This window comes from Polypterus senegalus, chromosome 11, assembly GCF_016835505.1.
Source record: "Polypterus senegalus isolate Bchr_013 chromosome 11, ASM1683550v1, whole genome shotgun sequence".
Classification (NCBI taxonomy): Eukaryota; Metazoa; Chordata; class Cladistia; order Polypteriformes; family Polypteridae; genus Polypterus; species Polypterus senegalus.
The window spans coordinates 128,525,902-128,553,894 of record NC_053164.1 but is presented as its reverse complement, the minus strand read 5'-3'; the positions used below and the strand labels follow the sequence as shown (position 1 = coordinate 128,553,894).

Here is a 27,993-nt window from a genome sequence, read left to right as displayed (position 1 = left end):
TGCCTCATGACTAAACATTCTTTTGTATGACAGTGAAACGTGGACACTGAGTGAACAGATCAAGAGAACCTTAGATAGTTACACAATAAATTCCCATAGAATCATGCTGAAAATAAGGCATACTGACCTCACCTCAAACACTGAAATTTACAGTCATCAAAACCTATAACTGGTATCAGAAATGGTCATCAAAAGGCAACTCATATGGACAGGACACATGCTCCGATGAAACCCTGGAGAACCCATAAGAAAGTATGCCCTATACATACCATCTGAGAGGCTCTGAATGCCTAAAGTCAGTCATCAAATAACAACATATGTGTAGCACATCGCCAATATCATCAATCATGATATTAAACCGTCACCAGCCAAAATCAAACGAGAAGTGTAAGATTGGGAGTCATGAAGGAAACTTGTTCTCGCCTGCCTGAACTCTGTCTAATGACAGTACCAACAAGTAGCCGACTGATGATGATGATGATCCTTCAATGACAGTTAGATACTGCATACTCCAGCATTTAGATGGGCTGAAGTTTTTCAAAAAAGTGAACTCACTTGCTTCCACTGGCTTTAATAAAATGCTACCTGTAAGGCACCTCCTGGCAGTAACTGTTCAAAACGTTCACCTGACCAGATGTACATTAAGAACAATAGACAAAGATAAAAATATTAACTTTAACATTTACTTTCAGTTGGGAATTTGTGACGACCAGGATTTTTCAGCCAAATTAATTAATTGAGTGATGGGGATGTTACAGAAGACAGCATAAAAATAGCCAAGGTTGGTAACACTAAGCATAAGGACATCATTTCACCAAATTTTCGTGAGACTGCTAAACTTAAAATTTGTGATCAAATCTAGATTCTAACCAAAATAATGTTTGGAAGTGTTTCCTTTATTTTACAAAAAAGTTCAAACTCTACTTTAACCTGTACTGCCATCTTACATAGCATGGCCACCATGATAACATTTATTTCATAGTATTTGCATTCATGTTTATTTGGTAAAATCTTGGGAAATGTATGAAATGCATTGAATACTGGTTGAGTAGCATAAACATGAGGGAAGCTCAGCAGTCAGCACTTTTGCCGAAGGGCAAGCCAAAAATCATTATGGAATCTGAGCTAGATTGTTCTAATGTTCAAATGATTATTGTGCTCAGCAAAGTCAAACCATACCTCAAGAAACCCAGAAATAAGCGAAAGAGTTGAGCTGCGATGAACCTCTAGAGCTCCTCGAGTATACCTGAAGTCAAATTTGATTGACAGTTATCTTACCCCTAGATATACCCACAATGCCGCCTGTCTGCAGTAAACCATCTTGAGCACCGCTCCGCTCTGCTGCAACAGTGTGACAATTGTCAAGTAAACAAATTGACATAAATGTTCAATCTAATTGGCTGTCGATTAGAGCTCCTGAATGCTGATTTTTGCTCTTTTCTTGTTTTTGGTTTTTTTTTATGAGAAATTAATTTGTTGTAATGAATTTTGCAGATAAAACAGACATCGCTGTAATGAGTTTTAAGATTAGTTGTACTGTATACGATATTACCAGGACCAACAAAAACCCTTTACTAAAATCAGTATTTTATTAAGCTGGAGTTGGTTCTAACGGAATTTGACCTGTATATCAAATTGACCAAAAATAGCCTGGTGGAACTGCTGTCTGAATACCAAGTTTTGGTACAGCAACATGCATATAAATCTGTGAAACACATTAAAAATTAGATCCTCTAAGAGATGTAAGATTTGGGTCCCATATAAAGTGTAAAATACCCTAAGGGTGCATTTAATTCATCCCTTCTGAACACAGGGCACACCCTCCTTTTGATGTTATAAAATCAAAGTCCTGGAGGGCGGCAGTGGCTGCAAGTACCAAGGGCTTGAGTGAAGGCAGTTCGGACGCATGCCGGGGTGTGGCAGAGTGCACTGACTCTTTTTCTCCCTTGCCTGTAGACCATCCCCGGGGGAGTTCACCTGGCTCTCCTGACATCACTTCCGGGACTTAGCCAATGGAAGTCGGCCCCTTTTATAGATGACCCAGATGAGCACCTGGTGTTCCCGGCATTCCTTCTCTGACCACGCCCCAGCGTGGCGGAAGTGCCGGCTGTCCTCCTGGCTGCTCTCCGGGCGCCAACATAAATCTTCCCCCCAGCACTTCCTGGTGTGGCGGAAGTGCTGGGTTAACAGGTCCCCAAGGCATTGGGGCGCCTCCTGGCGGTGACCACGGGCCCCTACAGGGAAAGGCTTCCATGCCCTTGACCCGTGGCCCCCAAAGCAACCCAGAAGGCGAACCCCACGTGATCCAGGCCGGGCTCTGACCCTCTCCCGGTTACTCCTGGCGTTACGGCCGGGTCATGGCCCCTGGCATCCCTGACAGTGGTCATATTACCAAATTTTAATCAATTTCTGACCTAAACCTGAATGTTATATCATTTGTTATTCCAAACATTTTTGAAGAATGTTTAATTTCATTAATCTTTAATCCCAGTATATTCCACTAGTTTGGCTTCAGTGAAAGTGAGGCTACATCTGCTAAACCAATAGCAGCAAATTCCATCAAACTTCACTCAGCAATAAGGATGAAAAGTCAAAAAAGAACAGTAGAAGAGGATATAGGCATTACTGGTACTCACGTATATGCCAAGGTGGCACTGAAGTGCTTGTTTATGTACGTTTCCAAGACTGGATTGAAATGCTGAAACTTTATATCTCCAATTAAAGTAATGATGAACACCTGCAGGAAACATAACAAAACATGATTCATCTCAGGGCAGTGGAGCATTTCATTCATTTACTGCATTGAAGCTGTTGGCACTCTGCTTGCCAGCTATGCAAAGAATTACAATTTTAAGACACTCTCTTCACATACCACCCATGCTCCTCTTACACTGCTACACACAGATGACCTGTGCATGTACCCTTCGGATTTAATAATACATGATAGATGTCTGCAGACATCACAGTCAAATTTTGGAACATAAACTACACACAATACACGTGAGATGGTCACAAAGCTTCTCAATACTGACCGATCTGTAAAACACTGGGCAACCTCCCACCTCCTAAAACTTCTTCTTGCTGATCAGGGTGATGGAGTAGGAGATTCTCCTAACAGCAATAGGCACAACTAGCCTTGGATGGTGCACTAGTTAATAATAACACATTCACAGGCAATGTACTAATTTAACAATGTTAATCAACTTAACAGAAAAAAATCCCTCAAAATTTTATTTAACATACTCAAAACTATTTTTTAATAGAATAATCCCATGTTTACCTCGAAATGTGCATATTTTACTTATCCAGAGGTGTCAAATACATTTCAAGTTAAAATTTGTTTACCTCCTTCATCAGCTGCGCTGCTTCAAATGGTGAGTATAACACTAAAAATAAGGTAATGGTATGGGGTAGGGTGAGGTTCTGTCATACATGATTATATGAGTGGAACTGGGAGTACAGTGGGAGCTTAGCACATTAAAATCATTCAGTAATCTTAACATTAATAACCTACTGCAGTTATAATTATTATTCTTTATGTTTATATGCAACTAGTTGTGTAAGATTGTACTGTAAAAAGCCCGGGATCCTAGAAACTATTGAAATTGTCAGAAAAAAAACTGAAATGTAGAGATGTCAGGTAATTGAAAGGAACTACTCTGGTCATCACTCTCCTAGGAGGATTCGTTTTGCTGATGTGCTTGTATCGCTTGTGCAAAAGTAAAAGGGATACCGTTTTGCCGATGTTAGCGGCTAAGTGACATTGTCTTTTTTCTGAGGTTTCGTTTTGCTGATGTGCTGGGCTCGCTTGTGCATTAGCGACAGGAGGAAAAGTAAAAGAGATACCGTTTTGTTGATGTTAGTGGCTAAGCATCTTTGTCTTTCTTCTGAGATTTATTTTTGCTGACGTGTTGGCCTCGCTTGTGTTATTAACGGCTAAGCGAGTTTTCTGTTTCCTCAGAGGTGCAGCCCTTACCCGAACTCCACCTCTCACTTCAGACGGTTATATATAAGATAATAACTGTTTTAGTATTATAATGAAACTGTCAAGAACTTATTTGGAACCATACTAATGTAGTTTGCAAAATCTATGGGCAGATTGAATGCATTATTTTTACTTGTTATTAAACCTGATTGCTATTTTTTGTGATGTAATTTCATTGTCATTTTGTTGAGCATTCTACCATGGGCATTGCAATTTTCTGCATTGATTTAATGGTGGCCACCCTATTGTTGCTTTAAACAATATCTTACAAGATGTGACATCATCACGTTGCCATTACATAACATTGTGACTCATTGTCTGAATTCTGGTGACAATAAAAAGGTGCATTTTAGTTTCAGTTCATGGACAAACAACTTGACATTCTCCTGAGACATCCTCTGATATAGAGGAAATGTTACATCTTCTTAGGAATCCCTCTAGGCCTCATCCCTTTCACCATTGTTTTGGTGCACAGTTCTTTACTCAGTCTTCCTCTGCCTTTTACTCCACATGTCTAAACAAACTTAGTCTGTTTTTCATCAGCAAAACACCTATTAACTCTACATCAGGTTCTTCTCTCAACTCTTTATTCATCTTCCTTACAGTAAATTCCATGACACACCACACAACCAAAAGACCATTCACATCTCTGTTCCTTTTAGCTTTGTTTCATGTTCCGCATTGATTGGCCATATCTCACTCTCATAGAGCATACTGTTAATTACAGAGTTTTCATACATTTTACTCTTCAAAGCCAAAGAGACCCCTTTATATGTTAGAGTGGGATCAGCATCAATGCTGTGCCTACACCTCCGTCTGCATGCAACATGTTCCCTAAGTAGCAGAGCTTCAATGCTCATTCCAAACAACTCCATCTGATATCTTACACTTACTACATGAGCTTTCTGCCCCACCCTATCATACTTTCTACTCTTGCTGCCTGTAGACTACCCTTCCCACCACTACATTTTTATGTATCCTCATCTAACAAACCATGCTTTGCACTGAGTTTCTCCTAACAACCTTATAACACATACTGCACGGCCATGTCCCCACCTATTCCAGACCTCAGCTTCCTTATCCTACAACCATCACCTTAGAATAAGATTGCTGTCTGTCCTGCATATTGTAAAAATGTCAATTACACAGTTGATTGGTGTCAGGGAGAGCATCTGACATTAAAATGATCTACTTCAGTACCCCCTCTTGCTGGTAAGACACTACCCTGCACACTAAACAACACTTAAGAAATGTTTTTTTTCTTCTTCGGATTGTTCTCTATATTAACTACCACATTCAATGAAACAATCCAATTCAATAATACAGAAAATCAGACAGGCAGCAAATATTATTTAAGCATCTAAATCAGTTTACACAAAAAGGAGATTCAAAACTAACCCAGTAAATCAGAACTGACTAACAACTTGTACATTTAGTGAAAGACTCTCTGCATCACATTTGAAACAGGAGACCAAATTATGCAGATCTGTCAAGTAACCTCGTTAGTTAGCCAAGAATTCTTTCAAGCATTAGTTCAGACCTTCTTCTCATGCTACAGACGACATACTATCATGGCTTTTCCCCAATTTCCAAAGTGAATCGGAGAAATTGTAGTACTTTTCGAGCCTTTTAAAACATTATAACTGCTTTGTTAACTGTATTACACATCAAGGGATAATAACTTACAGCGTGGGCTTTAAATTACAAGGTGTCAAAATCAATTGGCTTAATGTGTGGCTTAAACCTATGCTGCAAATCTAAGCTTCTGCCTGTTAATATAACACAAGCTACTGTAAGTCTGTTATTAAATATTACTTTCTACAGGTAAAAAAATAAAATGATTATGTGCTTTTGTTTTTAACAGTTTATGGGCAGTACTGTGTCAATAAAAGTTTTCAGCTCCTGTTGATCCATTTCAAGTAAAAAAGAGTCAGCATAATCTGAACTCTAATTAAAACTTCAATTCTTCACTGACTTTTCTTTTACTACTTAATAGGCTACTGTTCAAGATTTGCTTGAAACCAAAGAGTTACCTGAAATGCTTATTTCTTTTCTGCAATTTCCATCACTTGGCAGAATTCATTCACTGTCTACCTTAGGCAGCTGCAGTACAGATCGGGTAACCAAAGTGAGCTGAACCATAGCTTATCTGGTCATCTTCATTTTAACTGTTATTTGTTCACAGCTGCTTATCCATGTTGCCCTGCATCAATCTTGCAAATCTACAGCACATTTTGTGTGCCCTAGGGCAGACTACTAGTTCACCTCAGCTGTGTGTTACATCTCTGTTGTAGAAATTACAATATTAGTTAGTGTTTGTACAGAAAGCAAGTCGGCTAATTCATTAACTGACAAATACTTATCCTATCAATAATACATGAGATAATCTCAATATTATTTAACTTGTAGATTATCATATGATGGTTAGAAGACCCTCTAACTGTCAGCCACATGTGATACAAGGTGTTAACTGACCAAAAAACATTAAAAGGGCATGCAGGCTCATTTGGTGCAACGCTGTTTCTATTGACTGGGAGATGATGAGGTAGACATCATCTCTAGATTTCATTTGGAAATCTATGTGACTTGAATCCCAGGTGATGCAGACTATTGTTTTACACTTAGTATTTATTGCCTGATTAATGATATATCCACATATAAAAAGGTAACATTTTTAACATATTCAAGTAAGCTACAGGAGTTTCCTTACATGTAAATTTATTGTACGTGATGCCAATTACAACAGTGTCCACTTACAAAATAATTTTACGTTCAACACCCAGTGCTAGTGAAAAAAAACATCTGACCCTTTGGAGGACAGTGATAAGATTGGTGGGAGTTAGGATGGGGCAAGGATGACTTTGGGGAGGGATGTTTGAATTTGCACCAAAAGACATTGTTGGTGGACAACATTGGAGTCTTAAATACATCATACTGACAAACTACTTTAATAATATAGCAATAACTTTAATAAATTGCTAATTTTAATATCCAGTAAAGATAAACATTTTTGCAGTAACCCCAAAACTCTATACTATTATCAGTTGTACTTTCTCTTGTAGCTACATGTCACATCCATATAGGTCAAATTCACTCAATGAACCTTCTCTTTCTAAATGTGGTATCGTAATTCTTGTTTTAATTTATTCATAATAATGAACTATTTTAGTCACATTCCTGTCTGTGACTTATCTTGCTAAATATCAATTCATAGGCTTTTCTTATAAATACAGTATATAGCTATTACTGTGGTTAAATTCAATCAAAAGAAATAACTAGCTAGAAAAAGTAGTGAAGTACTGATAATAAAAGTCAGAGTTTAGTCCATGATGGAGGTGTTTTGAACAGTATGCCATGATAATAAATGACATTTATTAATACCATGAGGTCTGTAAGTGAACATACCTCAAAGAAATGCTGAGTGACTGTTTATGTTCTTAATGTAACCAGTACCTTAAGCACGCTTTGTGAGTTACTTGTTTCACTTTAGTACACAATGAGAAAATCTACCATCTATATACACTGAGTTGCTAGTTTATTTGGCACACCTGTCAACTGTGTGTTGCACCACCTTTGGCCTTACTGTAAAGCTACTGTACAAGCTACTTGATCTTCAGATTTTAAGGAATGTTGTACCATGTGAAAATGACTGTGTTATATAGTCACTGCAAATTAGATAGCTGGAAATTCTTACTGCAAACAACCCTTTCCACCTGAACCCACAGTTTTAAGATCTATTGGCTATGCAGACCACTGAGGCCATGAAAGCACACTTGGAGATTATGTTTTTCATTTACAACAGTGGTACCCATTATCTACAGATGCTGTAGTGTTGAATTTGGATGCAGTTTACCTGTTTTTCATCCACGGGACTGGCAAGGTAAGGTAGTTTTCTTTTCTTTTTTTTTTGTTTGCTTTTCACACCCTTCTTGGTAAGCTCTTGAAAATTTTGGGTATGAAAAGCCCACGATGACAGTAGTTTAGGAGATGCTAAAACCAACATACCTAGCATCAACTACATGCCACAGAGTCATTAAGGTAATTAATTTTGCCCATTCCATCACTCAGTTGAGCAATAACTGATGATAGAAACGCTGAACTGCCTTATTTATACCACACACTACTATCATGTATTATCATGCTGTAGACAGGACTCCTGACCAATGAATAGTGGTGGAGCCCCTTCATGTCAAAGGCTTAGTATTATGTGAATGCATTTTATTTTTAAGACGCAAAATGACATTTTTTGGAAATAATCACTTTAAAAATAGTTTAGCAAAAAATGGCTATTTGCATGATGTGAGAAAATGACTGGGTAACTGACGTGAATTATGCAACAAGTGTAACATACTTTTTTTATGGACGTTTTCATATGGTTTCCCATTGTATAGTACTGGTGATCATTGATTTGTATTATATCATAAACCTTTTTATCTTTTTTCTCCATAAAAAAAGATCGTTGTTGGGTGGACTATTCTTTTACCTGCGTCTCTGGGGTGTCCAGTTTAGTGTACGACGGTAGAAGACACTGCATCGATTTGGTTGTACATGGTTGCACAAAATCCATACCCCCACTAAGTGTGAAGCTACAGTACTTTAAAACTCTGTGATATCAAAAGTGTGCATTTAGTAGTACAGGTAGAATTATCTACTCTGTGGAATGACAAGTTTTAGAAGTATAAGCATCCAGTTCCCCTTCCAGGGAGATAGCCAGGGAGAATACAGGTGGTAGACATAAAAAATTAGAACATTAAAACAATCGAGATGAGAACAGGGCAGCAAAGCTCACCTGTCCTATCAACTTAAACATCAGGTCTAATTTTGAAGCTCCCTAAAGTCCTACTGTCTATTAAACTACTTGGTAAAATATTCCAAGTGTCTATAGTTATCTGTGTGAAGAGAAACTTCCTGATGTTTGTGAAAGATTTTCTCTTAATATCTCTTGTTTAAACTGTGTCCCCGTGTTCTTGTTGAACTCATTTTAAAGTAGCAATCTCAATTCAATGTACTAATTCTCTTTATAATATTAAACACTTCAACCATGTCACCTCTTAATCTCTCTAAGGCTCAGCTTGTTTAGTCTTTCCTCATAATTCATCCCTTGCAGTCCCAGAATCAGCCCAGTTGCTCTTCTTTGTGCTTCTTCTAGCACTTTGATGTCTTTTTTGTATTATAGAGACCAAAACAGTACACAATACTCCAGGTAAGTCTTTACCAGTGTGTTAAAAAAACTTGAGCATAACCTCCTTGGCCTTGCACTCTATACGTACAGCTGTATAACCTAACATTTTAGTAGCCTTTTTAATGGCTTTTGAACACTGTCTGGAAAAGGACAATCTGATTATCAATATAAAACAAAGTAGGCTAGGCTTGACTAGAGACAGGTTTGATTGCATCAGTGATGATTTAGGTGTGTTTTAATAATGGCATTCAATAGTTACATGATCAACTATTTTGTGATTTATATTGGTCAATAATTTACATCACTTTTTAGAGAATTGTGTTCATTTGGACATTAAAGAATCATTTTCTGCTGATCATCCTCAAAAAAGACAAACAAAATCCACTACGATTTAGTGTCATATAACAATAAAATGTGAAAACGTCCAATAGAGTGAAATGCTTTTAATAGGCACTGTATGCTGGCATTCAATTTGGCAAGGAATTTATATTACCTCCACATCAGGGTAGTCTGGAATTTTTTTGATGCATATCAGTATTTGACCCAGATCATACTTTTTTGAGTATGCACATGATCAGTATTCTAACAGAAATGGTGCAGTGAGATGGCGACTTTTTTGAGCATACTGTATGACAAATTCACTTTGCATGCTTATTTAGAGGTTACCCCATTTACTGCATGTTTCTTATGACAGCTATCAAAATGTTTTTTAAGAGTATTATTACTGTTCACTACTGTGTAAGACTACATTCTAACCTCATTTAGATATTCCAAGTGCAGGCTTTTGAAAGCTTAATGATGCAGCTAAACATTAAACAGGAACATAAGGTAAAAAAGAGGCCATTTCAGCTACTTGATGAACAAGAGGCTGCTCATGTATGATGAAGTACTGCAGTAAAATAAATGTTTTGTAAAGGAACAAATTAATCACTACAGTCAAAAAATTTATTGATGCCTTTCTGAATCACTATGAGAAGTATAGTGAATTGTTTAGTCTGCTTGTGGACGAGTTTTATAAATAAGTAAATAAATAAATACTGCTCCATATTTGTATATATAGTAACCAGATTTTCCAAGAACCAAATTAGGGGCAGAAGGGAGATTTAGGGGTAATGAGTAGTGGCTATTTGCATTGCTTATAATAATCCATTTACTCTACTGTCATTTTTATTTTTCTGAATCTATTACAATCTATCACTAGTGTCACGCACGAGTGCTTGGGGAACAGCGGATTGACCCGGGTTGTTACGGGAAACGTGCCGCGAGGGGTCTACGACGGAGTACTAACCTCTCTTTCTTTCCTTCTTCAGAAAGCCCGAGGTCTCGGAGACATAAGCAAATGTCATGACGGCTATACGAAGCACGCGCTTCCGGGTCTAATTAATCCCTCTGATGACCCTTGATGACATCAGTCCCAGTATCCATCACCAGTACCCAGCACCTGCACATCAATCTCCGTCCGCCTCATAAAAGCCCGCCCATTTCTCCCTGTTGGTCTTTTGCTTTCGATGTTTGTAAAAGCGATTGACTGCTGGTTTTTTCTGTTTCAGTATACGGGGCGGAAGACCCCAAAACTTACAACGTGTCTTGTCTTATATTACAGTGGCGTAGTCGGCAGGATGGCGAGGGTCCGAACTATGGCAGAAGGACAGGATCTGAACGCGGTTCTCAACACTTTGGTCACGGAGCTCCAGGCCGTTAAGGTGGACCAGGCTGCAACCCAGGCGGAGCTCGCGGAAACGAAGAGGCGGCTGGCGGCTGCGGAAGCGGTAAGACCGAGCCTCCCGGCCGCACATCCTCCCTTACAGCCTCTTTCCAGGGAGGACGACATAGAGTCGCACTCTCCATATTCGAGAGGACGGCGTCCCGACAGCGGTGGCCGGGCGGAGTGGGCGCCCATTCTGGCCCCGCACCTAAAGGGGCCTGCGAGCGGCATATCATGATCTCCTGAGGAGGAAGCCGCCCAATATGAACTCCTGAGGGCTGAAATCTATCAGCGGTACGGGGTAACCTCTGGCCAACAGGCACGCGCTTGGCGTCACTGGCGCTCGACCGCACTACCGCTCGAGCCCAGGCCTTCGAGTACTGGGGAAGCTCGACGCTGGCTACGGCCAGATGAAAATCAAGCTCGCCAGGTAGTGGAGCAAGTAGCGTGCGAGGGTCTGATTTACGCGATGCCGGATTATCTCGCCCAACAGGTCCGGAGGCACCCGTTCGCTGATATGAACGGCCTTCTGGAGGTTCTCGAGAGACAGCTGGCGGTGTCCCAACTCAGGAGATCTGAGAGTCCAACGCGCGGGTCGCGGCAGGGACGGGCCAGCGTCCCCGAGCCCACTCGCCGCGCCCCCAGAGGCTCCGCCGTCGGCGAACGGCGGCTCGCGCTGCGCGCTGTTTCGCGCGGTGAGCCGGGACATCTGCTGCCGACCTGCCCGCTCAACCAGGAGCCGATGGACTGCAGCTGGGCGAAGGAAGAGAGGTACTGTGCACTGTCTAACTTGCGGTCACAAATACGGGAGTGGTGTTGTTAAACGGGCACTTGGTGGTGGCAATGTTCGATACCGGGAGTAACATAACCATTGTTGCTCGCCGCTATGTCCTACCGCGACAGTGGCTCCCGCACCGTATGGGAGTAAAATGTGTGCATGGGAAGACCAGAACTTATCGGTCTGCGAGATGCTTCATAACTTGGGAAGGGGCTCTGAAACAGCTGGTGGTCGCTGTAATGCCGGAACCCCCCTTTCCGGTCATCTTGGGACGCGACTGGTCGAATATTAAAAGCGGTAGGACCGTCACCACCTCCACCGAGACTAGGTCTGCTCATGGAGGGTCAGGGGCCCCTCCCTGCTGTTCCCACGCCGTGCACTTTGGCAACTATTGATGACGTAAATGGGTCGGGGGAGGACCTCGACCCGGAAGGCGCCCCAAGAGCCGCCCGAGCCAGCAACGCCCCGCGCCCCAGTTACAGACATACTCGCCGCTTGACACCCAATACCGGTCCACGCCAGCTTCCTTTAAACGTGAACAATGGAATGATGATTCCTTGAGGTTTGCCAGGAATGCTATCGTCTCCGGTGACGACATATCGCCCATGGCATCCACACACATGGGCCCTACTTTGTACTCGAAAATAATCTGCTTTATCGGGTTGCCGAACACGAAGGCGAGGTGCGGAAGTTGTTGCTAGTGCCACGAACCTACCGGCGGGAGGTTTGTGAGCTAGCTCACACCCATCTCCTAGGTGCCCACCTGGGAACCGAAAAAACGCTGGAAAGAATAATGCTCCGGTTTTATTGGCCCGGGATCAATGAGGAGGTCCGCCGTTTCTGTCAGTCCTGCCCGGTCTGTCAGTTACGCCAGATTCCCGCAGGGACCGTGCTCGCTGATCCCGATCCCCTGATAGATATCCCTTTGAGCGGATCGGCATCGATCTAGTTGGCCCCTTGGTGCCTTCCGTACGTGGTCACAAGTATATTTTGGTAATGGTTGACTACGCAACCCGATATCCCGAAGCAGTTCCCCTGCGCTCTGCTAATACTAAAACATCGCCGGGAATTAGTAGCCCTGTTTTCCGCGTGGGCATACCCAAAGAAGTCCTCACAGACCAGGGTACGCCTTTCACATCGGATACGTTCAGGGAGGTAGCCAAACTACTCCAGATTAAGCATCTCAAGACATCCGTCTATCATCCCCAGACGGATGGACTAGTTGAGCGCTTCAATCAAACACTGAAGCAGATGCTCCGCAAGGTGGTCAGCGACGGTAGGAACTGGGACCAACTTTACCCCTCGTGCTGTTTGCCTATAGGAGGTTCCACAAGCCTCCACAGGGTTTTCCCCCTTCGAGTTGTTATATGGGCGACAGCCCCGGGGTCTATTGGACGTACTTAAAGAAGGTTGGGAAGGAGAGGCGCCTCCACTAACCTCCTGGAATATATCGCGCAGTTACGCGATAGATTGACTAAAATCCGCCCCTGCTTAAAGATCACATGTCTAGAGCTCAAGCAGCGCAGGTCCGGAACTACAACCGAAACACCACTTTACGCGAGTTTCAGCCTGGAGACCGCGTGATGGTGCTCGTGCCCACCTCCCACTCGAAACTTTTGGCTCATTGGCTGGGGCCATACGAAGTGAAAGAGAGAAAAGGACTCGTGGACTATTTGGTAAGCCAGCCAAATCGTCGACCGAGTGAGAGAGTGTATCATATCAACCTTCTGAAGCCGTGGCGAGACAGGGAGGATGCTCCGCCTCCGCCCCGCCTCTCCCTTTACTCAGAAAAGACACCACTTCACTTCGGTTCTAATCTGTCCCTGCCCAACGGCAGGAGCTCGAGAGAGCCATCCTGTCTGTCCCGGAGGTGGTCAGCGAGACACCAGGCCGGACCCCGTTGATTGAGCACGACATTGTCACAGACCCGGGGGTGGTTGTCCGGGAACGACCCTACCGTCTCCCAGAGGCAAAACGCGCTGAGGTGGAGCTAGAGGTCCAAAAGATGCTCAAGTTAGACATCATTGAGGAAAGCCATAGCCCCTGGTCAAGTCCTATCGTCCTCGTATCCAAACCGGACGGGTCGTGGCGGTTCTGCAACGACTTCAGACGTCTCAATCAGGTCTCAAGTTTGATGCGCACCCATGCCCCGGTGGATGAACTCTTAGAGAAGCTGGGACGGCCCGCTATCTGACCACTCTTGATATGACGAAGGGTATTGGCAAATTCCCTTAACGGCATCCGCCAGAGAAAAAACTGCTTTTAGCACCCCTAGCGGTCACTGGCACTACAAGGTACTCCCATTTGGGCTGCACGGGCACCGCGACCTTTCAACGTCTGGTGGATAAAGTGCTGCGGCCCCACCAGTCCTACTGTGCTGCATACCTGGATGACGTTGTTATCTATTCCAGCACGTGGGAGGAACATCTTGTGCAGATCTACACAGTACTCCTGACGCTAGAGAGCTGGGCTTCGATCAACCCACACAAATGCTACTTTGGGATGAGCGAAGCCCGTTATTTAGGCTACCTGGTGGGTGGAGGGCTGGTGAGACCACAGTGTACCAAAATAAAAGACATCTTAGAATGGCCCCGACCGATGGTCAAGAAACAGGTGCAGGCCTTCCTGGGGCTAGCGGGATACTACCGCCGGTTTGTACCTCGCTTCTCCGAGAGAGCAGCACCCTTGACGAACTTAACAAAGAAGGGGGCCCCTTTACATGTGGTGTGGACCAAGGATACGGAGCGGGCATTCGGTGACTTGAAACGGGCCCTTACTTCGGCACCTATATTAAGGACGCCTAATTTCTCGCTTCCTTTATTCTCCAGACCGATGCTTCGGACACAGGCCTCGGTGCCGTGCTGAGCCAAAGCGTCGATGGTGTCGAACACCCTGTGATTTACCTGAGCCGGAAACTGTTGGACCGGGAGACAAGGTATGCGGCGGTGGAGCGGGAGGCCCTGGCCATTAAATGGGCGGTGACGCACCTGCGGTACTACCTGCTGGGTCGGGAATTCACTCTCGTGACGGACCATGCCGCCTCCAGTGGATGGCTCTTCACCGGGATTCAATCCCCGGTCACCAGGTGGTTCTTGGATCTGCAGCCCTTTAAGTTCACCGCCGCTTATCGCCGGGCACCCTGCAGGCCAACGCTGATGCTCTCGCACGACCTGCGGTTGGGTAGCCCGCCCGATGGGCCTGGGCTAACGGGGGGGTCCTGTCACGCACGAGTGCTTGGGGAACAGCGGATTGACCCGGGTTGTTACGGGAAACGTGCCGCGAGGGGTCTACGACGGAGTACTAACCTCTCTTTCTTTCCTTCTTCAGAAAGCCCGAGGTCTCGGAGACATAAGCAAATGTCATGACGGCTATACGAAGCACGCGCTTCCGGGTCTAATTAATCCCTCTGATGACCCTTGATGACATCAGTTCCAGTATCCATCACCAGTACCCAGCACCTGCACATCAATCTCCGGTCCGCCCTCATAAAAAGCCCGTCCATTTCTCCCCTGTTGGTCTTTTTGCTTTCGATGTTTGTAAAAGCGATTGACTGCTGTTTTTTTCTGTTTCAGTATACGGGGCGGAAGACCCCAAAACTTACAACGTGTCTTGTCTTATATTACACTAGATATTCTTAAATGGGCTTTACTGCTAAAAATGTTTTCCAGACTAAACACTATGAAAAAACCATAAGAGCAGAGACCAGTTGAGAGTGCTCAAAGTTGTCGAATACCTATGTGCATTCATCCACCCGAGCACTAACAGCTCTGCAAAAATCTTCTTTTTATCTAGTCATGGTATTGACCACCAAAAAATGGTGTGGTGTTACTGTTACACATTTTGTTTAGGAACATATTAAAAAAATTACTGCCACCCCGACACTGAAACCTGAATAGCCCTGCTCAGGTTGGTGGACACTGGAGCTGAACCTGTCATTAAACAATCTCTGGGCAAACACTACTCCCTTCATATCACACACATATATAATTTCAATATATATAATATATAATCCGCATATACAATTTCACTCATAGAAGACCAATTTACAGTCAAAAATCACTGCGTTTTTTGGGAGAAATGTTGGAACATCCAGATACATATGGAGAATGTACAAGCATTTAGACAGACAGTGACCATACTGTGATTTGAATCCATTACTCTTGAACTGTACTTTATGGGCGGCCTATAATGGAATCATTCTCTCATTCCACTCTCTTAAATTTGTAAAAGGCAATTGTATATTAGTCGATTTGTTAAGAAATGAAGACAATAAAAAATGTAGTTGCCTACATACCAGAGCATCAAACACGAGGCTGTCATAGGTGTCCTTTTCGGAAGTCATCATCATGATGCTGAAAAGTGCATCCAGTGTGTCCTGGAGAAACTGAAGAAGATGGAAAGACAAGAGAGTTGGGGAAGGTTGTTGTAATTTAATGATGCCCAACTAAAGTTTATGCAAGAGTTTTAGTTTATAAGTATATAAGGTCACTAGATGGATTGAAATCCAAATAATCAATGTGGACCTCAACATTAACGTTTGCAGTGTAGTACTCACTACATTTGTCTCTGTTATATGCTATTTGGTATGGGACTTATAAAAGCAATATTAATGTTATTAATGTTTGTGATGTGCCATCTAATGGAACAACAAATGCAATGCATTTTGTTACTAAAAAATATTGTGATGCGGCATCTTTTGGAATGAGAGAGACATAGCAACAGGACATACACAGAGAGAAACACAGACATTTATCCTTTTAATATGATGGATTCTTGCCACTTACACAGAGTATAGTAAAAATCTTATTTGCATGTGTCAACAGGGGTGTGATCTTTTTATAATGGAGTGTACATACCGAAAGCACCATTCCTCATTGTCCAATGGGCCTTCATGATCCTCCCTAACTATTATGGCCACAGTACTGCTGGATAGACAGAGCTCTTTTAATTCATAGCTTATACTTAAAAAAATCAATGTTACAGCTAGTCATCTCTGGATTTACACCTAAGAAGTGCAGACAATGTCCATACACCAGTAGCAGACGCATGGAACACTGCTAACTGAGAAGCAAGACAGCACACATGGATATCAAGAGCACATTTTTAAAACAATTCCAAAAACACCACAGGATGACATACCAATTTAAATGAACATAATTATTTTGCTGTACATGTGTGGCTAGTGAAAGTGCAAAAACTTTTTTCACCAAATTATGTGTTGAAATGCATCATCATGTGCACATAGTACAAAGAAATTCTTACTCTGATGTCTCACTCAGACTCGAGACAGTCATGTCATATCAGCATGTAAAGAATACAACCAACACACACAGTGAATATTAAACCATACATTAAATGCCATATCAGATGACATATTCAAGAAACATTTATGCAATATTCTATATGAGCCACTACTATATAGTAGTCCTATAACCTGAGACATAACAACTCACCCTGAACTTAGTGGTCCAAAAGCTAATGGGCCTGAACTGCCTACTGGAACAGAGGAGGAAGAAAATTAGCTGTTCAGGATGACTGAGGTATTCAGTGATACTGTTTGCCTTTCTGTGGCAGCATGTCTTATATACAGTATGTCCTAGAGAAATGGAAGCTGTTTGTGAAAGTGATATTCTGAGTTCACTTCAACACCCTGAGTTAATCAGTTGGCATACCACAATTTTACAAAGCCAGTGGGGAAGGACTCCACTATGCACCTCTAGAAGATGGTGAACATAGATGGAAATATCCAGGCTTTCATTAGACATCCAAAAGTGTAAAAGTGTTGCTGAGTCTTTTAGACAGCAGACGACAGAGACCAAAACATCTGCTTTAAGGCGCTTTTCCACTGCATAGTACGGCACAGCACGGTTTAGTACAGCTCACCTTGGTTCGGCTCAGTTCGGCTCGGTTTGCGTTTCGACTGCAGTTTAGTACCGCTTTAGAGTGGGCGGATTATTCACGTGTCGTTATAGTTGCGCCGCCTCTACTGCCGTGACACCGTGGAACTTTTACAACAACACGCAGACAACGACAACACTTTAGCTCGACGACGCGCAAGGGTAAGCATCTAAAAAAAGCACATCACTAGCTAACTTTTATCACTGTTGCAAAGCATAAAATGAACTTAACTGCCAGTGTAACATTAAAATGCTGATTCTGTATATTACAGATCTTCCACATTTTGCAAAAAGTCGCAACAGACCATCTGTTTGGACATTTAACCGTGCCTCAGAGTGGTGGGATGTGATTGTTCCCGGTTTTACAAACACTCAGTGGCTGGAGAACTTTCGAATATCTGAAGAAACATTCATCCACTTATGCAACAAACTGCGTCCAGCGATGGAGAGACGCGACACAAACTTCCGCGTGTGTGTACCTTTAAAGAAAAGAATAGCCAGTGACGCAGTAATGACAATTTTCTCCGGCCAAACAGTGACCAGCAGAGTTTACACATCACGTTTTGGTAACGGTTCGGCGCGCTTGGAACCTCGGCTGAGGTGGTACTAAAAAAAGGACCAGATACCAGGTACTGTTACCAGTGGAAAACGCCCCAAAAGTGAGCTGAACTGAACCGTGTCGTGCCGTACTATGCAGTGGAAAAGCGCCATTAGATTGATTTCCCTTCTTAGTGACTTTATTCTTATCATACGCAGTTTAAACTGAATAAAACACAATTATGCCATTGGCAAAACCCAGCCTATAGACTTTTTTAATCTGCCTTGTGCTTCTTTTACAAATGTTTGTGCCTACAGTTGCTGTTTATCTACGATACCTTTTTTTCTCTTAAAGGTACACAACAATGCCTCAGAAATGTACTCCATTTAAAAGCCACACTCTATTAAATTGCAAAAAGAAGCCTTCTCGTACCAGTCCCTTGTCAACAAGAAAACCTTAATATATTTGGAAACCTTTCTGAAAACATGGTTATTCATGGTTATTGAGTGTAGATTGAGGGCAAAAAACGCTAATTTATCAATGTAAAATTAAAAAAGCCTGAGCACGTTACCCTGATTTTGGCTTCTCTTCACTGGCTTCCAGTTCGTTTTCAAATTCATTTTAAGACCCTTGTATTTGTGTTTAAATCCTTTAATGGTTGTGCCCTATTTTATTTGTCGGAACTGCTGCACCCTTATGCACCATCTCGCTCTCTCAGGTCAGCAGACCAGATGCTTTTGCTTGTTCCTAAGACGCAATGAAATCTCAGAGGTGATCAGGCTTTTTCAGCTGCAGCTCCAAAACTCTGGAATGATTTGCCGTTGCACGTTAGGTTGGCTCCTTCACTTGCTGTCTTTAAATCTTATTTATAAACACACTTTTACTCCTTGGCCTTTAACCCAGTGTGATATGTTGACTTTTATGAATCTCTTCAGTTCTTATGGGTTTTTGTTTCTTTTATGCTTTGGTTATTGTTTGTCTGATATGTTGGGTTTTTATTGTACAGCACTTTGGTCAGCCTTGATGTTGTCTTTAAAGTGCTTTATAAATTAATTAATTAATTAAACCACGACACATTAAAGTGTGCACAAAAGTAAGGGGTCTAAATACTTTATGATTCCACTCTATATACTGTATATATACATATATATATATATATGTGTATATATATATATATATATATATATATATATATATATATATATATATATACACACACACACACAGAGGCTTTAATATCCTTCTTTGAGTTACAACAAATATTCTTCACAGTTACAACAATCAGTGTTGTATTATCCATTACTGCTAAACCCATCTGAATGAAATAAAGGTATTAAAAACCGGGAGGCTAAGATTATATAATTCATTCATGCAGCTAATCTACAGCTACCATTCCTTCTGCAGCCACATCTGAGTCCTCATCTTTTAGTGTTTTGCCTCATTTATCCTCCCATTCCAATGGATTAGAAATTGGCAAAAAACATAGATAACAACAACAACATTTATTTATATAGCACATTTTCATACAAAAAGTAGCTCAAAGTGCTTTACATAATGAGGAAAAGAAAATAAAAGACAAAATAAGAAATTAAAATAAGACAACATTAGTTAACATAGAAAAGGAGTAAGGTCCGAATGCCAGGGTGGACAGAAAAAACAAAAAAACTCCAGACGGCTGGAGAAAAAAATAAAATCTGCAGGGGTCCCAGGCCACGGGAGCGCCCAGTCCCCTCTGGGCATTCTACCTAACATTAATGAAATAGTCCTCTTTGTATTTAGGGTTCTCACGGAGTCACTTGATGTTGATGGTCATACAGATTCTGGCTTTTAATCCATTAATCATTGTTGGAACATCATGGTGCTTTGAGTAGATGGTGGTGGCGCAAGCCTACATGATGCCTAAATGAAGGTCTAAGAAAATGTTTCCTCTTCCACCACAACATTTGCTTCTCCGTTGCTCTCTCACTTACCACTGCAGTCACTGACTACCCCACTATTTTGAGAGTTTTTACTTTTCTTACTCAGTTACTTTTCTAATTAAAGTTCAAATACTGTGCACGTAAAAATGAGTGTCTTATGTTTGGTTTGTTTGCCAGTCTAAGTGTACGCTGCCTAATGCATCAGTTACTAATAAGGTCAATATGAGCCAGCAAACATTATTATCATCATCAGCATCATTAATGAATGGCATTTAGTTAGAAGTATTAACTACCAAAGTCAATGCTTTCATTTAATTGGAATTTGCTTTTATTTTAGATAAAATGGGTGTCAATATTGAGACGCAGAAATGCATCACTCTTCTTCCCTTAGAAATAATAGTGATTATGTTGTCAAATTATGGTGGAACCCATGATAAACAATGGCCCAAAATAGTGACATCACAATGTTACTGAAATAACAATAAAACATATAAATAGATGGAAATCAAAATTAAAACATCAAAACCAAAGTAAAATCAATGAACAACATGATCCTGACATAGAGTAGAACAGCTTAAAGTCGAAAGGCAGTCTGGAGAACTCCTAACAAAGATACACACAAAAAAAAGTAAAAATCATCCTACAATTCAGCAGCTCACCTTAACTATTTCTCCCCCATCCACCTCCATAAGGCGCTGTAGGGTCTGCTCCAAATTTTGGGGATTTGATCTCCAGTTCAGTAAGCCCAGTAGATCCACTGTAAAAAATTAAGTAAAATGATAAAAAAGAAAATTATACAGAAAAAGTAGCAAAATATTTTAGAAATATGCTTCTTTTTCCTCAGCTACATTCTAGAAGGATATTACCCAAGACACATCTCTTATGGTCCGAAGGATAGAAAAAGGGTCAGCAAAAGGTTCCCCCGCTAGCACATCTACTGAAAAATGTAGAGGCACAAAATCCTCAATTCACTAAAAGGAATTTGTAGGAACTCTTACTGAGAGGTTATGCTGGGTGCTCCTAGTGGACAGACTGATAAACTGCTTTCTGTTATTAGTAAATAATAATAAAAGTAATCAAGCAGTATGTTTTCCAGCAGTGTTTTTGGCTGGCAATAAACCCCATATGGGTCATAATGGGTTTACCCCTTTCGACTTATCTAAAATTATTTAACTGATATGTCTTTAAACTTTTTTTTGGGGAAATGCAGCTGATATATAAAAACTATAACTATGATGTTTTCCCAGTTGCTACTGATTCTTCCAAACATTGTGCATAGTTACTGAAGATTTTAACTTATTTTCTTCAATTACCCAAACTGTTAAAATTCTAAGAATAGGGGCTGAAATGGTCAAAAGGTCATCTGTAAAATTAGTATGTAAGTCCACACTTTAAATGGACTCAAGATCTGAAACCTTGTTTTTAAATTGTGCGTTAAGCATTTAGAGCCAGTGGCTACAGAGCCACACACAGGCTGTGTTTTATCTATAACTAGCCATACTACCCGTCGAAGACCGGTAATACAACAATTTTTAAATATTTGCTACCTCTTGCCCTACTTGTATCTTCAGCACCTTTCCCCAATATCCATATGTGAGTGAATCTCTCTTAACCGGTGCTCCTCCTATTGAGCGCACTCACATAAAGCCTGCTTCTCAGACTCTATCATTACTTTCAAGGTGCCATTCTAGTCTCCTGTCTTTGAAGGTGACTCACCATAACCTCCTGTGTCGTTTCTCTTCCTTGTGTGTCTCAAACTCACATTTTCTCTTTTGATCAAGTCACCAAAGAACAAATTGACCAATCAGATTGCTCTGAAGGACTAGTCAAACACACAGACCTTAGTGTTTCATTATATAGGGAGATAATTGAATGTATTCAATTGTCATATTAATGCTTGTGGTTTCTTTCAAACATCCAGGGTGCTGAATCCTGATTTGTGACGATTTAGCTGTTTCCAGCACATTCTCTTTAGTCATAATATTGAAGCGATGCAATATAATATATAATGAAAGACAATGAAAGATAAGGGGAGTGTCACACACATGCGAGTAGGAGGAATCTGTATGGACCAAGTGAGGGTAACTCCACGCCAGGCAACGGGGTGGCGGAGTGCATTAAACCTTCTTCTGTTGTCTCTGCAGACCAAAGACAGGAAAACCTCTCTGACTCAGGCCTAAAGACGGCACTCCTGGTTCCGGTGCCTAGAGGAGTATCACATCTGGTTCCGGTGCCAAGGAGAATATAACTTCCGGACCCGGTGCCTAGAAGAACGTCACTTCTGATTCCGGCACCTAGAAGAGTGTCACTTCCAGGTATGACATCAGAAGAACGTCACTTCCGTTCCCTTACACCATTTCCGGTCTTGGCATTTAAAGCCACCGTCTTAACCACTATTCCTCAGTTCTTGTTTGGACTCCATCAAAGACACTACTGTCTTACTTCCAAAACCCACTGCAGCCAGAAATAATATACGGGTGGCTGCCCCAAACATTTTTAAGTGTTTTGAGTCTGAGCCTTTCACAAGAGATACAAAGAGGGAGCAGTATTAAAGGTGAAAAGTTTCTGTGATGTTTTAATCAGATGTCACAACATTTGAATTAAAACATAAAATCAAAATAAAGTCATTAGTCAATCTTGCATGAAGAATAAAATTCATTTGATTCCATTCCTTGCCGACTGATCAGTGTACGTATAAAGATGTACTAGACGTGCTTGCTGTATTCAATGTGTATGACAATAATATTATATAAGTAAGGATAAAACTGAAAGAAACATAAGTTTGCAATGAAAACCAGTGGAATAAGAAAGGAAGTTTATATCTATAACACAGTCATGCTCATGATTTCTGTCAAGTTTTTCATCCATTAGATGGAAGTAAAAAGCAACCAGTCTTGCTGTGTATTCTGCAAGATGTTTCACAGCTCATCTGAGCAACTGAATAGTACAACTGAGTGGCAGCGAAATTCATCAGTATTTAAATCCTAGCTATTTCACTCTAATACAGATGGCTTTCTTTACACCTCTTTTAAAACTGTTATCTCTCTATAGAGGTGGGAAGCCTCCAACACCATTTATCAACCATATTCAATGCACTTAACATCTGCCTCTAGATGTTCTTGACACCATGGATTAGAGTTAGGGTAATGACAGAATACCCATAAAAGTTTAAATTTTGAACAATCTCCATATCAGTGAACTGAAGAAGCTCCTCAGAAGAGTGGTGAAACATCTTCAAGGATACATAGCAAATTCTGTTTGTTTTGACTTACTACTTCTAAACACACTCATAATGAGGAGAAAAAGAACGTGCTGATACTATCCTACTATTCAATTTAAAGACAACCAAGATTATATCATTTTTTTATTCTACCAAGGTCAAATAAGTAGCTTAAAAGCTATGACTGAGATTTTTTTTCCATGGCTTAAAGACCAGATAGCATAATCATGAAGTATGAAGATTGTTTTTGTGAGAAAATAGACTACTACAATAATAGACATGTTACATTTACAATAAATGTTTGAACATGAAAACAAATAGCTTCCTCAATTTTTTTCCCTCATTTCAGCATTTAAAACTGTTGTGCCTTTAAAGCTGACCACCAAACTCTTCAATTTAGGACTATGTCAGTGTTCTGAGGAGACATGTAAGAAGGGATGGCATTGCTTTACGTACACTATGTATTTACATACAGTACGTGTAAAAATGAATGTGAACTTGTTTCTAAAGTAAGCTAAATTTTCTCTTAATCACCAGTAGATGGCAACACAGAGCCTGTAGCAGGGTAGCTAAAATGACAAACTGTCCTAGAACTTTGTAAGCCATGTTCAACAATAGTCCAACTATAGATGTGTGCCCAAACACAAGCCTAAGATGCAGAAAGATATGATTGAATGATGCTGGAAAAAAGTAAAAAATATTTGATGCAGCATTCAGTGCCTGCTCTTAATTCAAAATGCAGAGCACAAAACATTTTAACACTTGCATTGTATCCATTAACAGATTAACATAAAGAAGGCAAAAACCTAAAATTGTAGTTCTTGTTTCTAGGCAAATAGATTGAGGGATTTTCCCATCTACAGTACACGGTGCTACAAAATTCGATTTGGATTCCATTGGCTACAATATGAGCAGCATCGTCCAAAGGGTACAACATCTACCAATACGTAACTGACATATTGAATGCAGCAACACAGTCCTGTTCTGACATATTCACACACAGCTCAGACATGAACTCCACTCTATACCACAAAAGCAAAGTTGTGTGAAACTACTAATAATGATGCCCTATTCTCTAAAGGACAATTTTTTTATTTATTTACATAATCTTAGTGAGTTGTGCAATGTGACATCAGCTTGAGATAACTCGATAACTCTGGTACTGTGAGCTGCACAAGTAAAGCAAAGTTTAACTCAAGTTGGCAAGGAGCTGCTAAAGATGTTTCTCCTAGCTAGAATGTGCTTTGCACCTCACTTCTCACCTTCCTACTCTTCTTTAAGTTTAGTTTCAGTTACACAGGGAAAACAGTAAGGTAGATATGTTTAGCTAGTTGGCTGGTAGAAAATCTATATTAAAATGCAAGTCAAGTCAATTTAATTTATAGAGCGTATTTAAAAACAACCGAAGTTGACCAGCTTCCATAAATACACCAGATACATACAGTATATACAGTATACATATCCAGTAATTAAATACACCAAAAATACTCACAAGTTTAAAATACTAAGTCAAAAAGATAGGCTTTCAGGAAGAATTTAAAAGTGACCAAAGTTGGTGCTGGCCTAATATAAAAAGGTAGACTATTCCAAAGCTTAGGGGCAGCCATTGCAAAAGCACAGTCCCCTCTAAACTTAAGTCTAAAACTCGGCACAACCAATAACTTCTGGTCAGAGGACCTCAGTGATCATGAAGGAGAGTAAGGGTGTAAGAGGTCAGTAAGATAAAAGGGGGCTAATCCATTCAGGGACATCATAACACATTTTAAAATCAATCCTGTAGCGAACAAGAAGTCAGCTTAGAGAAGCTAACACTGTCGTGATGTGATTCTGATTTTGTGTGCCTGTTAAGAAGCCCGGCAGCAGCGTTCTGCATGAGCTGAAGAAAAAAGCAAGGAATGACTGATTAATTCCAATGTATAATGAGTTGCAATAGTCAAGCCAAGAACAGACAAACGCATGAATTAATGTTTCAAAATCATTTACAATAAGAAAGGGCTTGACCTAAGGCCAATACCCTGAGCTGATAGAAACAGGCTTTAACCATGAAGTTAATTTGTTTATCAAATGTGAGAACATTATCAAAAATCGCACCAAGATTTTTTGTGAAGGGTTTACAGCAGGTTGTCAGGGGTCCAAGATAATTTCTGTAGCACATGTAAGATCATAAAGTCCAAAACACACAATCTCTGTCTTTTTGCTGTTTAGACTACGACAATTTAGTGACAGCCATGTTTTAGTATCTTCTAGACATTCCAATAAAGGGTTAAGAGAATTTGTTTTGATCTATTTCTGTGGAAAATATATCTGTGTATCAACTGTGTAGCAATGGAAAGAAATATTGTGTTTTTTTAAAAATGCAGAAACAGAGGTACTCTGTCTGCTAATCCCCATAACTCAGGAAGATAGCCTAGCACCAATCTAAACTGGGGCATGCAGAGCCAGTGGATGGTTGACAAAAGGCTATTAAAAACATCTGGCCAATAGCAGGCAGAACCATAAATAACTGTTGTAAATGTGAGAACTGTGAGGCAGAACAGAAGACCAATCAAAACCTTCCAACCAGTTAAATAACAGTAAACGCTTAGTGAGGTCATGTCACCACTTTACAATGTGAAGCTCAGAGGTTTCCTGAGTTACCCAGTTCTTTAAAGTGTATAAAAAGACTTGTGGCGTATAGACAGTGCAGACAGCAAGGAGAAGTTACAGCCTAGTGTTACCGTAGAAAAACAATTGCCAACCCTAAGCACAAAAGGGATCCCAAAAACTTGGTTGAAGTAACCCTGAGGGAGTTTAAAGCTACATAAAGTCAGGGACATATGGAGTCTACCACTGACAGGAGATTTTAAGGGTGCATGATAGGAGGAAGAAGCCAGAAAGTTTTACAATCGGTGAGAAAGGAAAAAGGTTTTATATTTTGCGATGTCACTAATAGGACAAACTGCATTACCATTTCAATTTTGTATTTTCCATGTTCCCTAATATGCCTTGTTATTTAAAATAAAGGCACCACATTTTTATAGTTATGAGTTTCTTGGTTTTAACCTTTGTGGTACAGGGATGCTTTACAGTACCTTCTTCTGTTACACTATTATAAACTATTTCTTGTAAAAGATATATAAAAAAACATCAAAACAGTAAGCTTCGTCAGGAAGAATCGAATGTTTGGAAATTAACGTTTTACTGTATGTAGATAACCCAATGAGCTGTCAAAAAAAATGTCATGCACTTCCAGGATGTGGCACAAGATGGTGCCAAAGAGCATCAAACACACCAATTAAAGTCAACAGAACAAACTGTGGCAACGTCTGTTCTAACTAAGGTGTGCTTGGAGCTGCTTCCTTACCTTTCATGGTTCTTAAAAAATGAGCAGATTTTGATTTGCAACTCTGGTAGAGGATCACAGAGTGCAGTGCTGCGAGCTGCATACAGTAAAATAAGAATATGAAGGGAAAAGCTGACATATTCTTAGATGTCTCTCAAAAAGAGTAATAAACTAATGGAAAAGTATACATTTCCCTATTAAAGACAAATCACATATTTTTCCTGTACAGTATTCTTAAGTAAGGTCAGACTGTCTACAAAACATAACTATGATATTGAGTGTACACCCTCCATTCTCTGCATACTTTTGCACTGCTTATCTATAGTCACTTCAGACAAACATGGGGATAGGAATTTCAACTTAACCATAACTACTTCCTTTACTGTGTTACAAATTTACCACATTTAAAACAGCTGACAACACTGTAAGTTGTCTGTCAAAAACAATACATTTTATTGTGCACTGTAGTGATGAAAAGCCCAAAGGCTTTATAAATGTAATTAAGAATGGACTAGGAAATGAAAATGTTAAGTAAATGGCTTCATAAAACAGATGGCAAAAAAAAAACAAACAAGAAAGAATGACTGCCAAAACTAAAAATGTTATCCAAGAATCAAAACAGCAAAACTATGTACCTGTCCTTGCCCAATACTTCCATCATGCACTGCAAAAAAAGAAATCTAATAAAGTGAAAACTACTTCTATCATGACATTAAATCTTGTTTACCATACTGTGAGAATTATTGACTTATCAAAAAAATGTATGATTATTTAGCTTACCTTAAGAAATCTTGTCCAGTAAACTTTGCTTACTGCATTTGCATAAAAGCAAAACAGCTGCCATTTTAAGTTTGTTTGTGTAGTTTTTGCATATGCATTTTTTGCAGTGTAATAAATAGATATTGGATATTGAACACTGTGTGACTCCATTCTAAGATTATAATATTGTATTTCACAGTCTAATTAATTCTGTACAAGTCTGTACTGTCCTTTTATATAAAATATTACAGATGCTGTATATAGTATGGAACTAGTTGCACTTTGCTACAGGAAATGAACAATTTGGACAAAACATGGACAAAAAAGGCAAAGAGGGAAACTGTGCAAAATGGTATAATTTAATGAATATTTTTTATAATTTAGTGAATATTTTTAACATTAATTCATTTTTGGAATCTTTACTTTGTACTTTTGTGTTTCCCATTTTTTTGTGTGACTTTAATATTCAGAATTATAAAGGTTTCATAATCAACATAAGCTGCAGTTATTTTCTTTGAATTTCTGAATGCTATGCAGAAGAAGATGCTTACGAGAGAGAGAGAGAGAGAGAGAGAGAGAGAGGTTAGGAGCACACGCTGACACAGCGCATTGCCGCACCCACCACATGACAAAGCAACTCAGGATCCCAGATTAAGACCCTAGTACAGCCATGCAATGGGTGACACCT

At 40.4% G+C, this 27,993-nt stretch overlaps 1 protein-coding gene across 2 annotated transcripts in view; it reads right to left on the bottom strand.

Annotated features, from left to right (window-relative positions):
* dock5 (dedicator of cytokinesis 5) overlaps positions 1–27,993 on the bottom strand; it is a 272,453-nt gene that overhangs the window by 65,469 nt on the left and 178,991 nt on the right. For both annotated transcript variants that reach the window (XM_039769628.1, XM_039769630.1), the window contains exons 19-21: positions 20,664–20,761; positions 15,945–16,034; positions 2,637–2,737 (exon numbers count right to left, since the gene is read on the bottom strand). In XM_039769628.1, the coding sequence (XP_039625562.1) occupies positions 2,637–2,737; positions 15,945–16,034; positions 20,664–20,761 (289 nt within the window). The remainder of the gene's footprint in view (positions 1–2,636; positions 2,738–15,944; positions 16,035–20,663; positions 20,762–27,993) is intronic.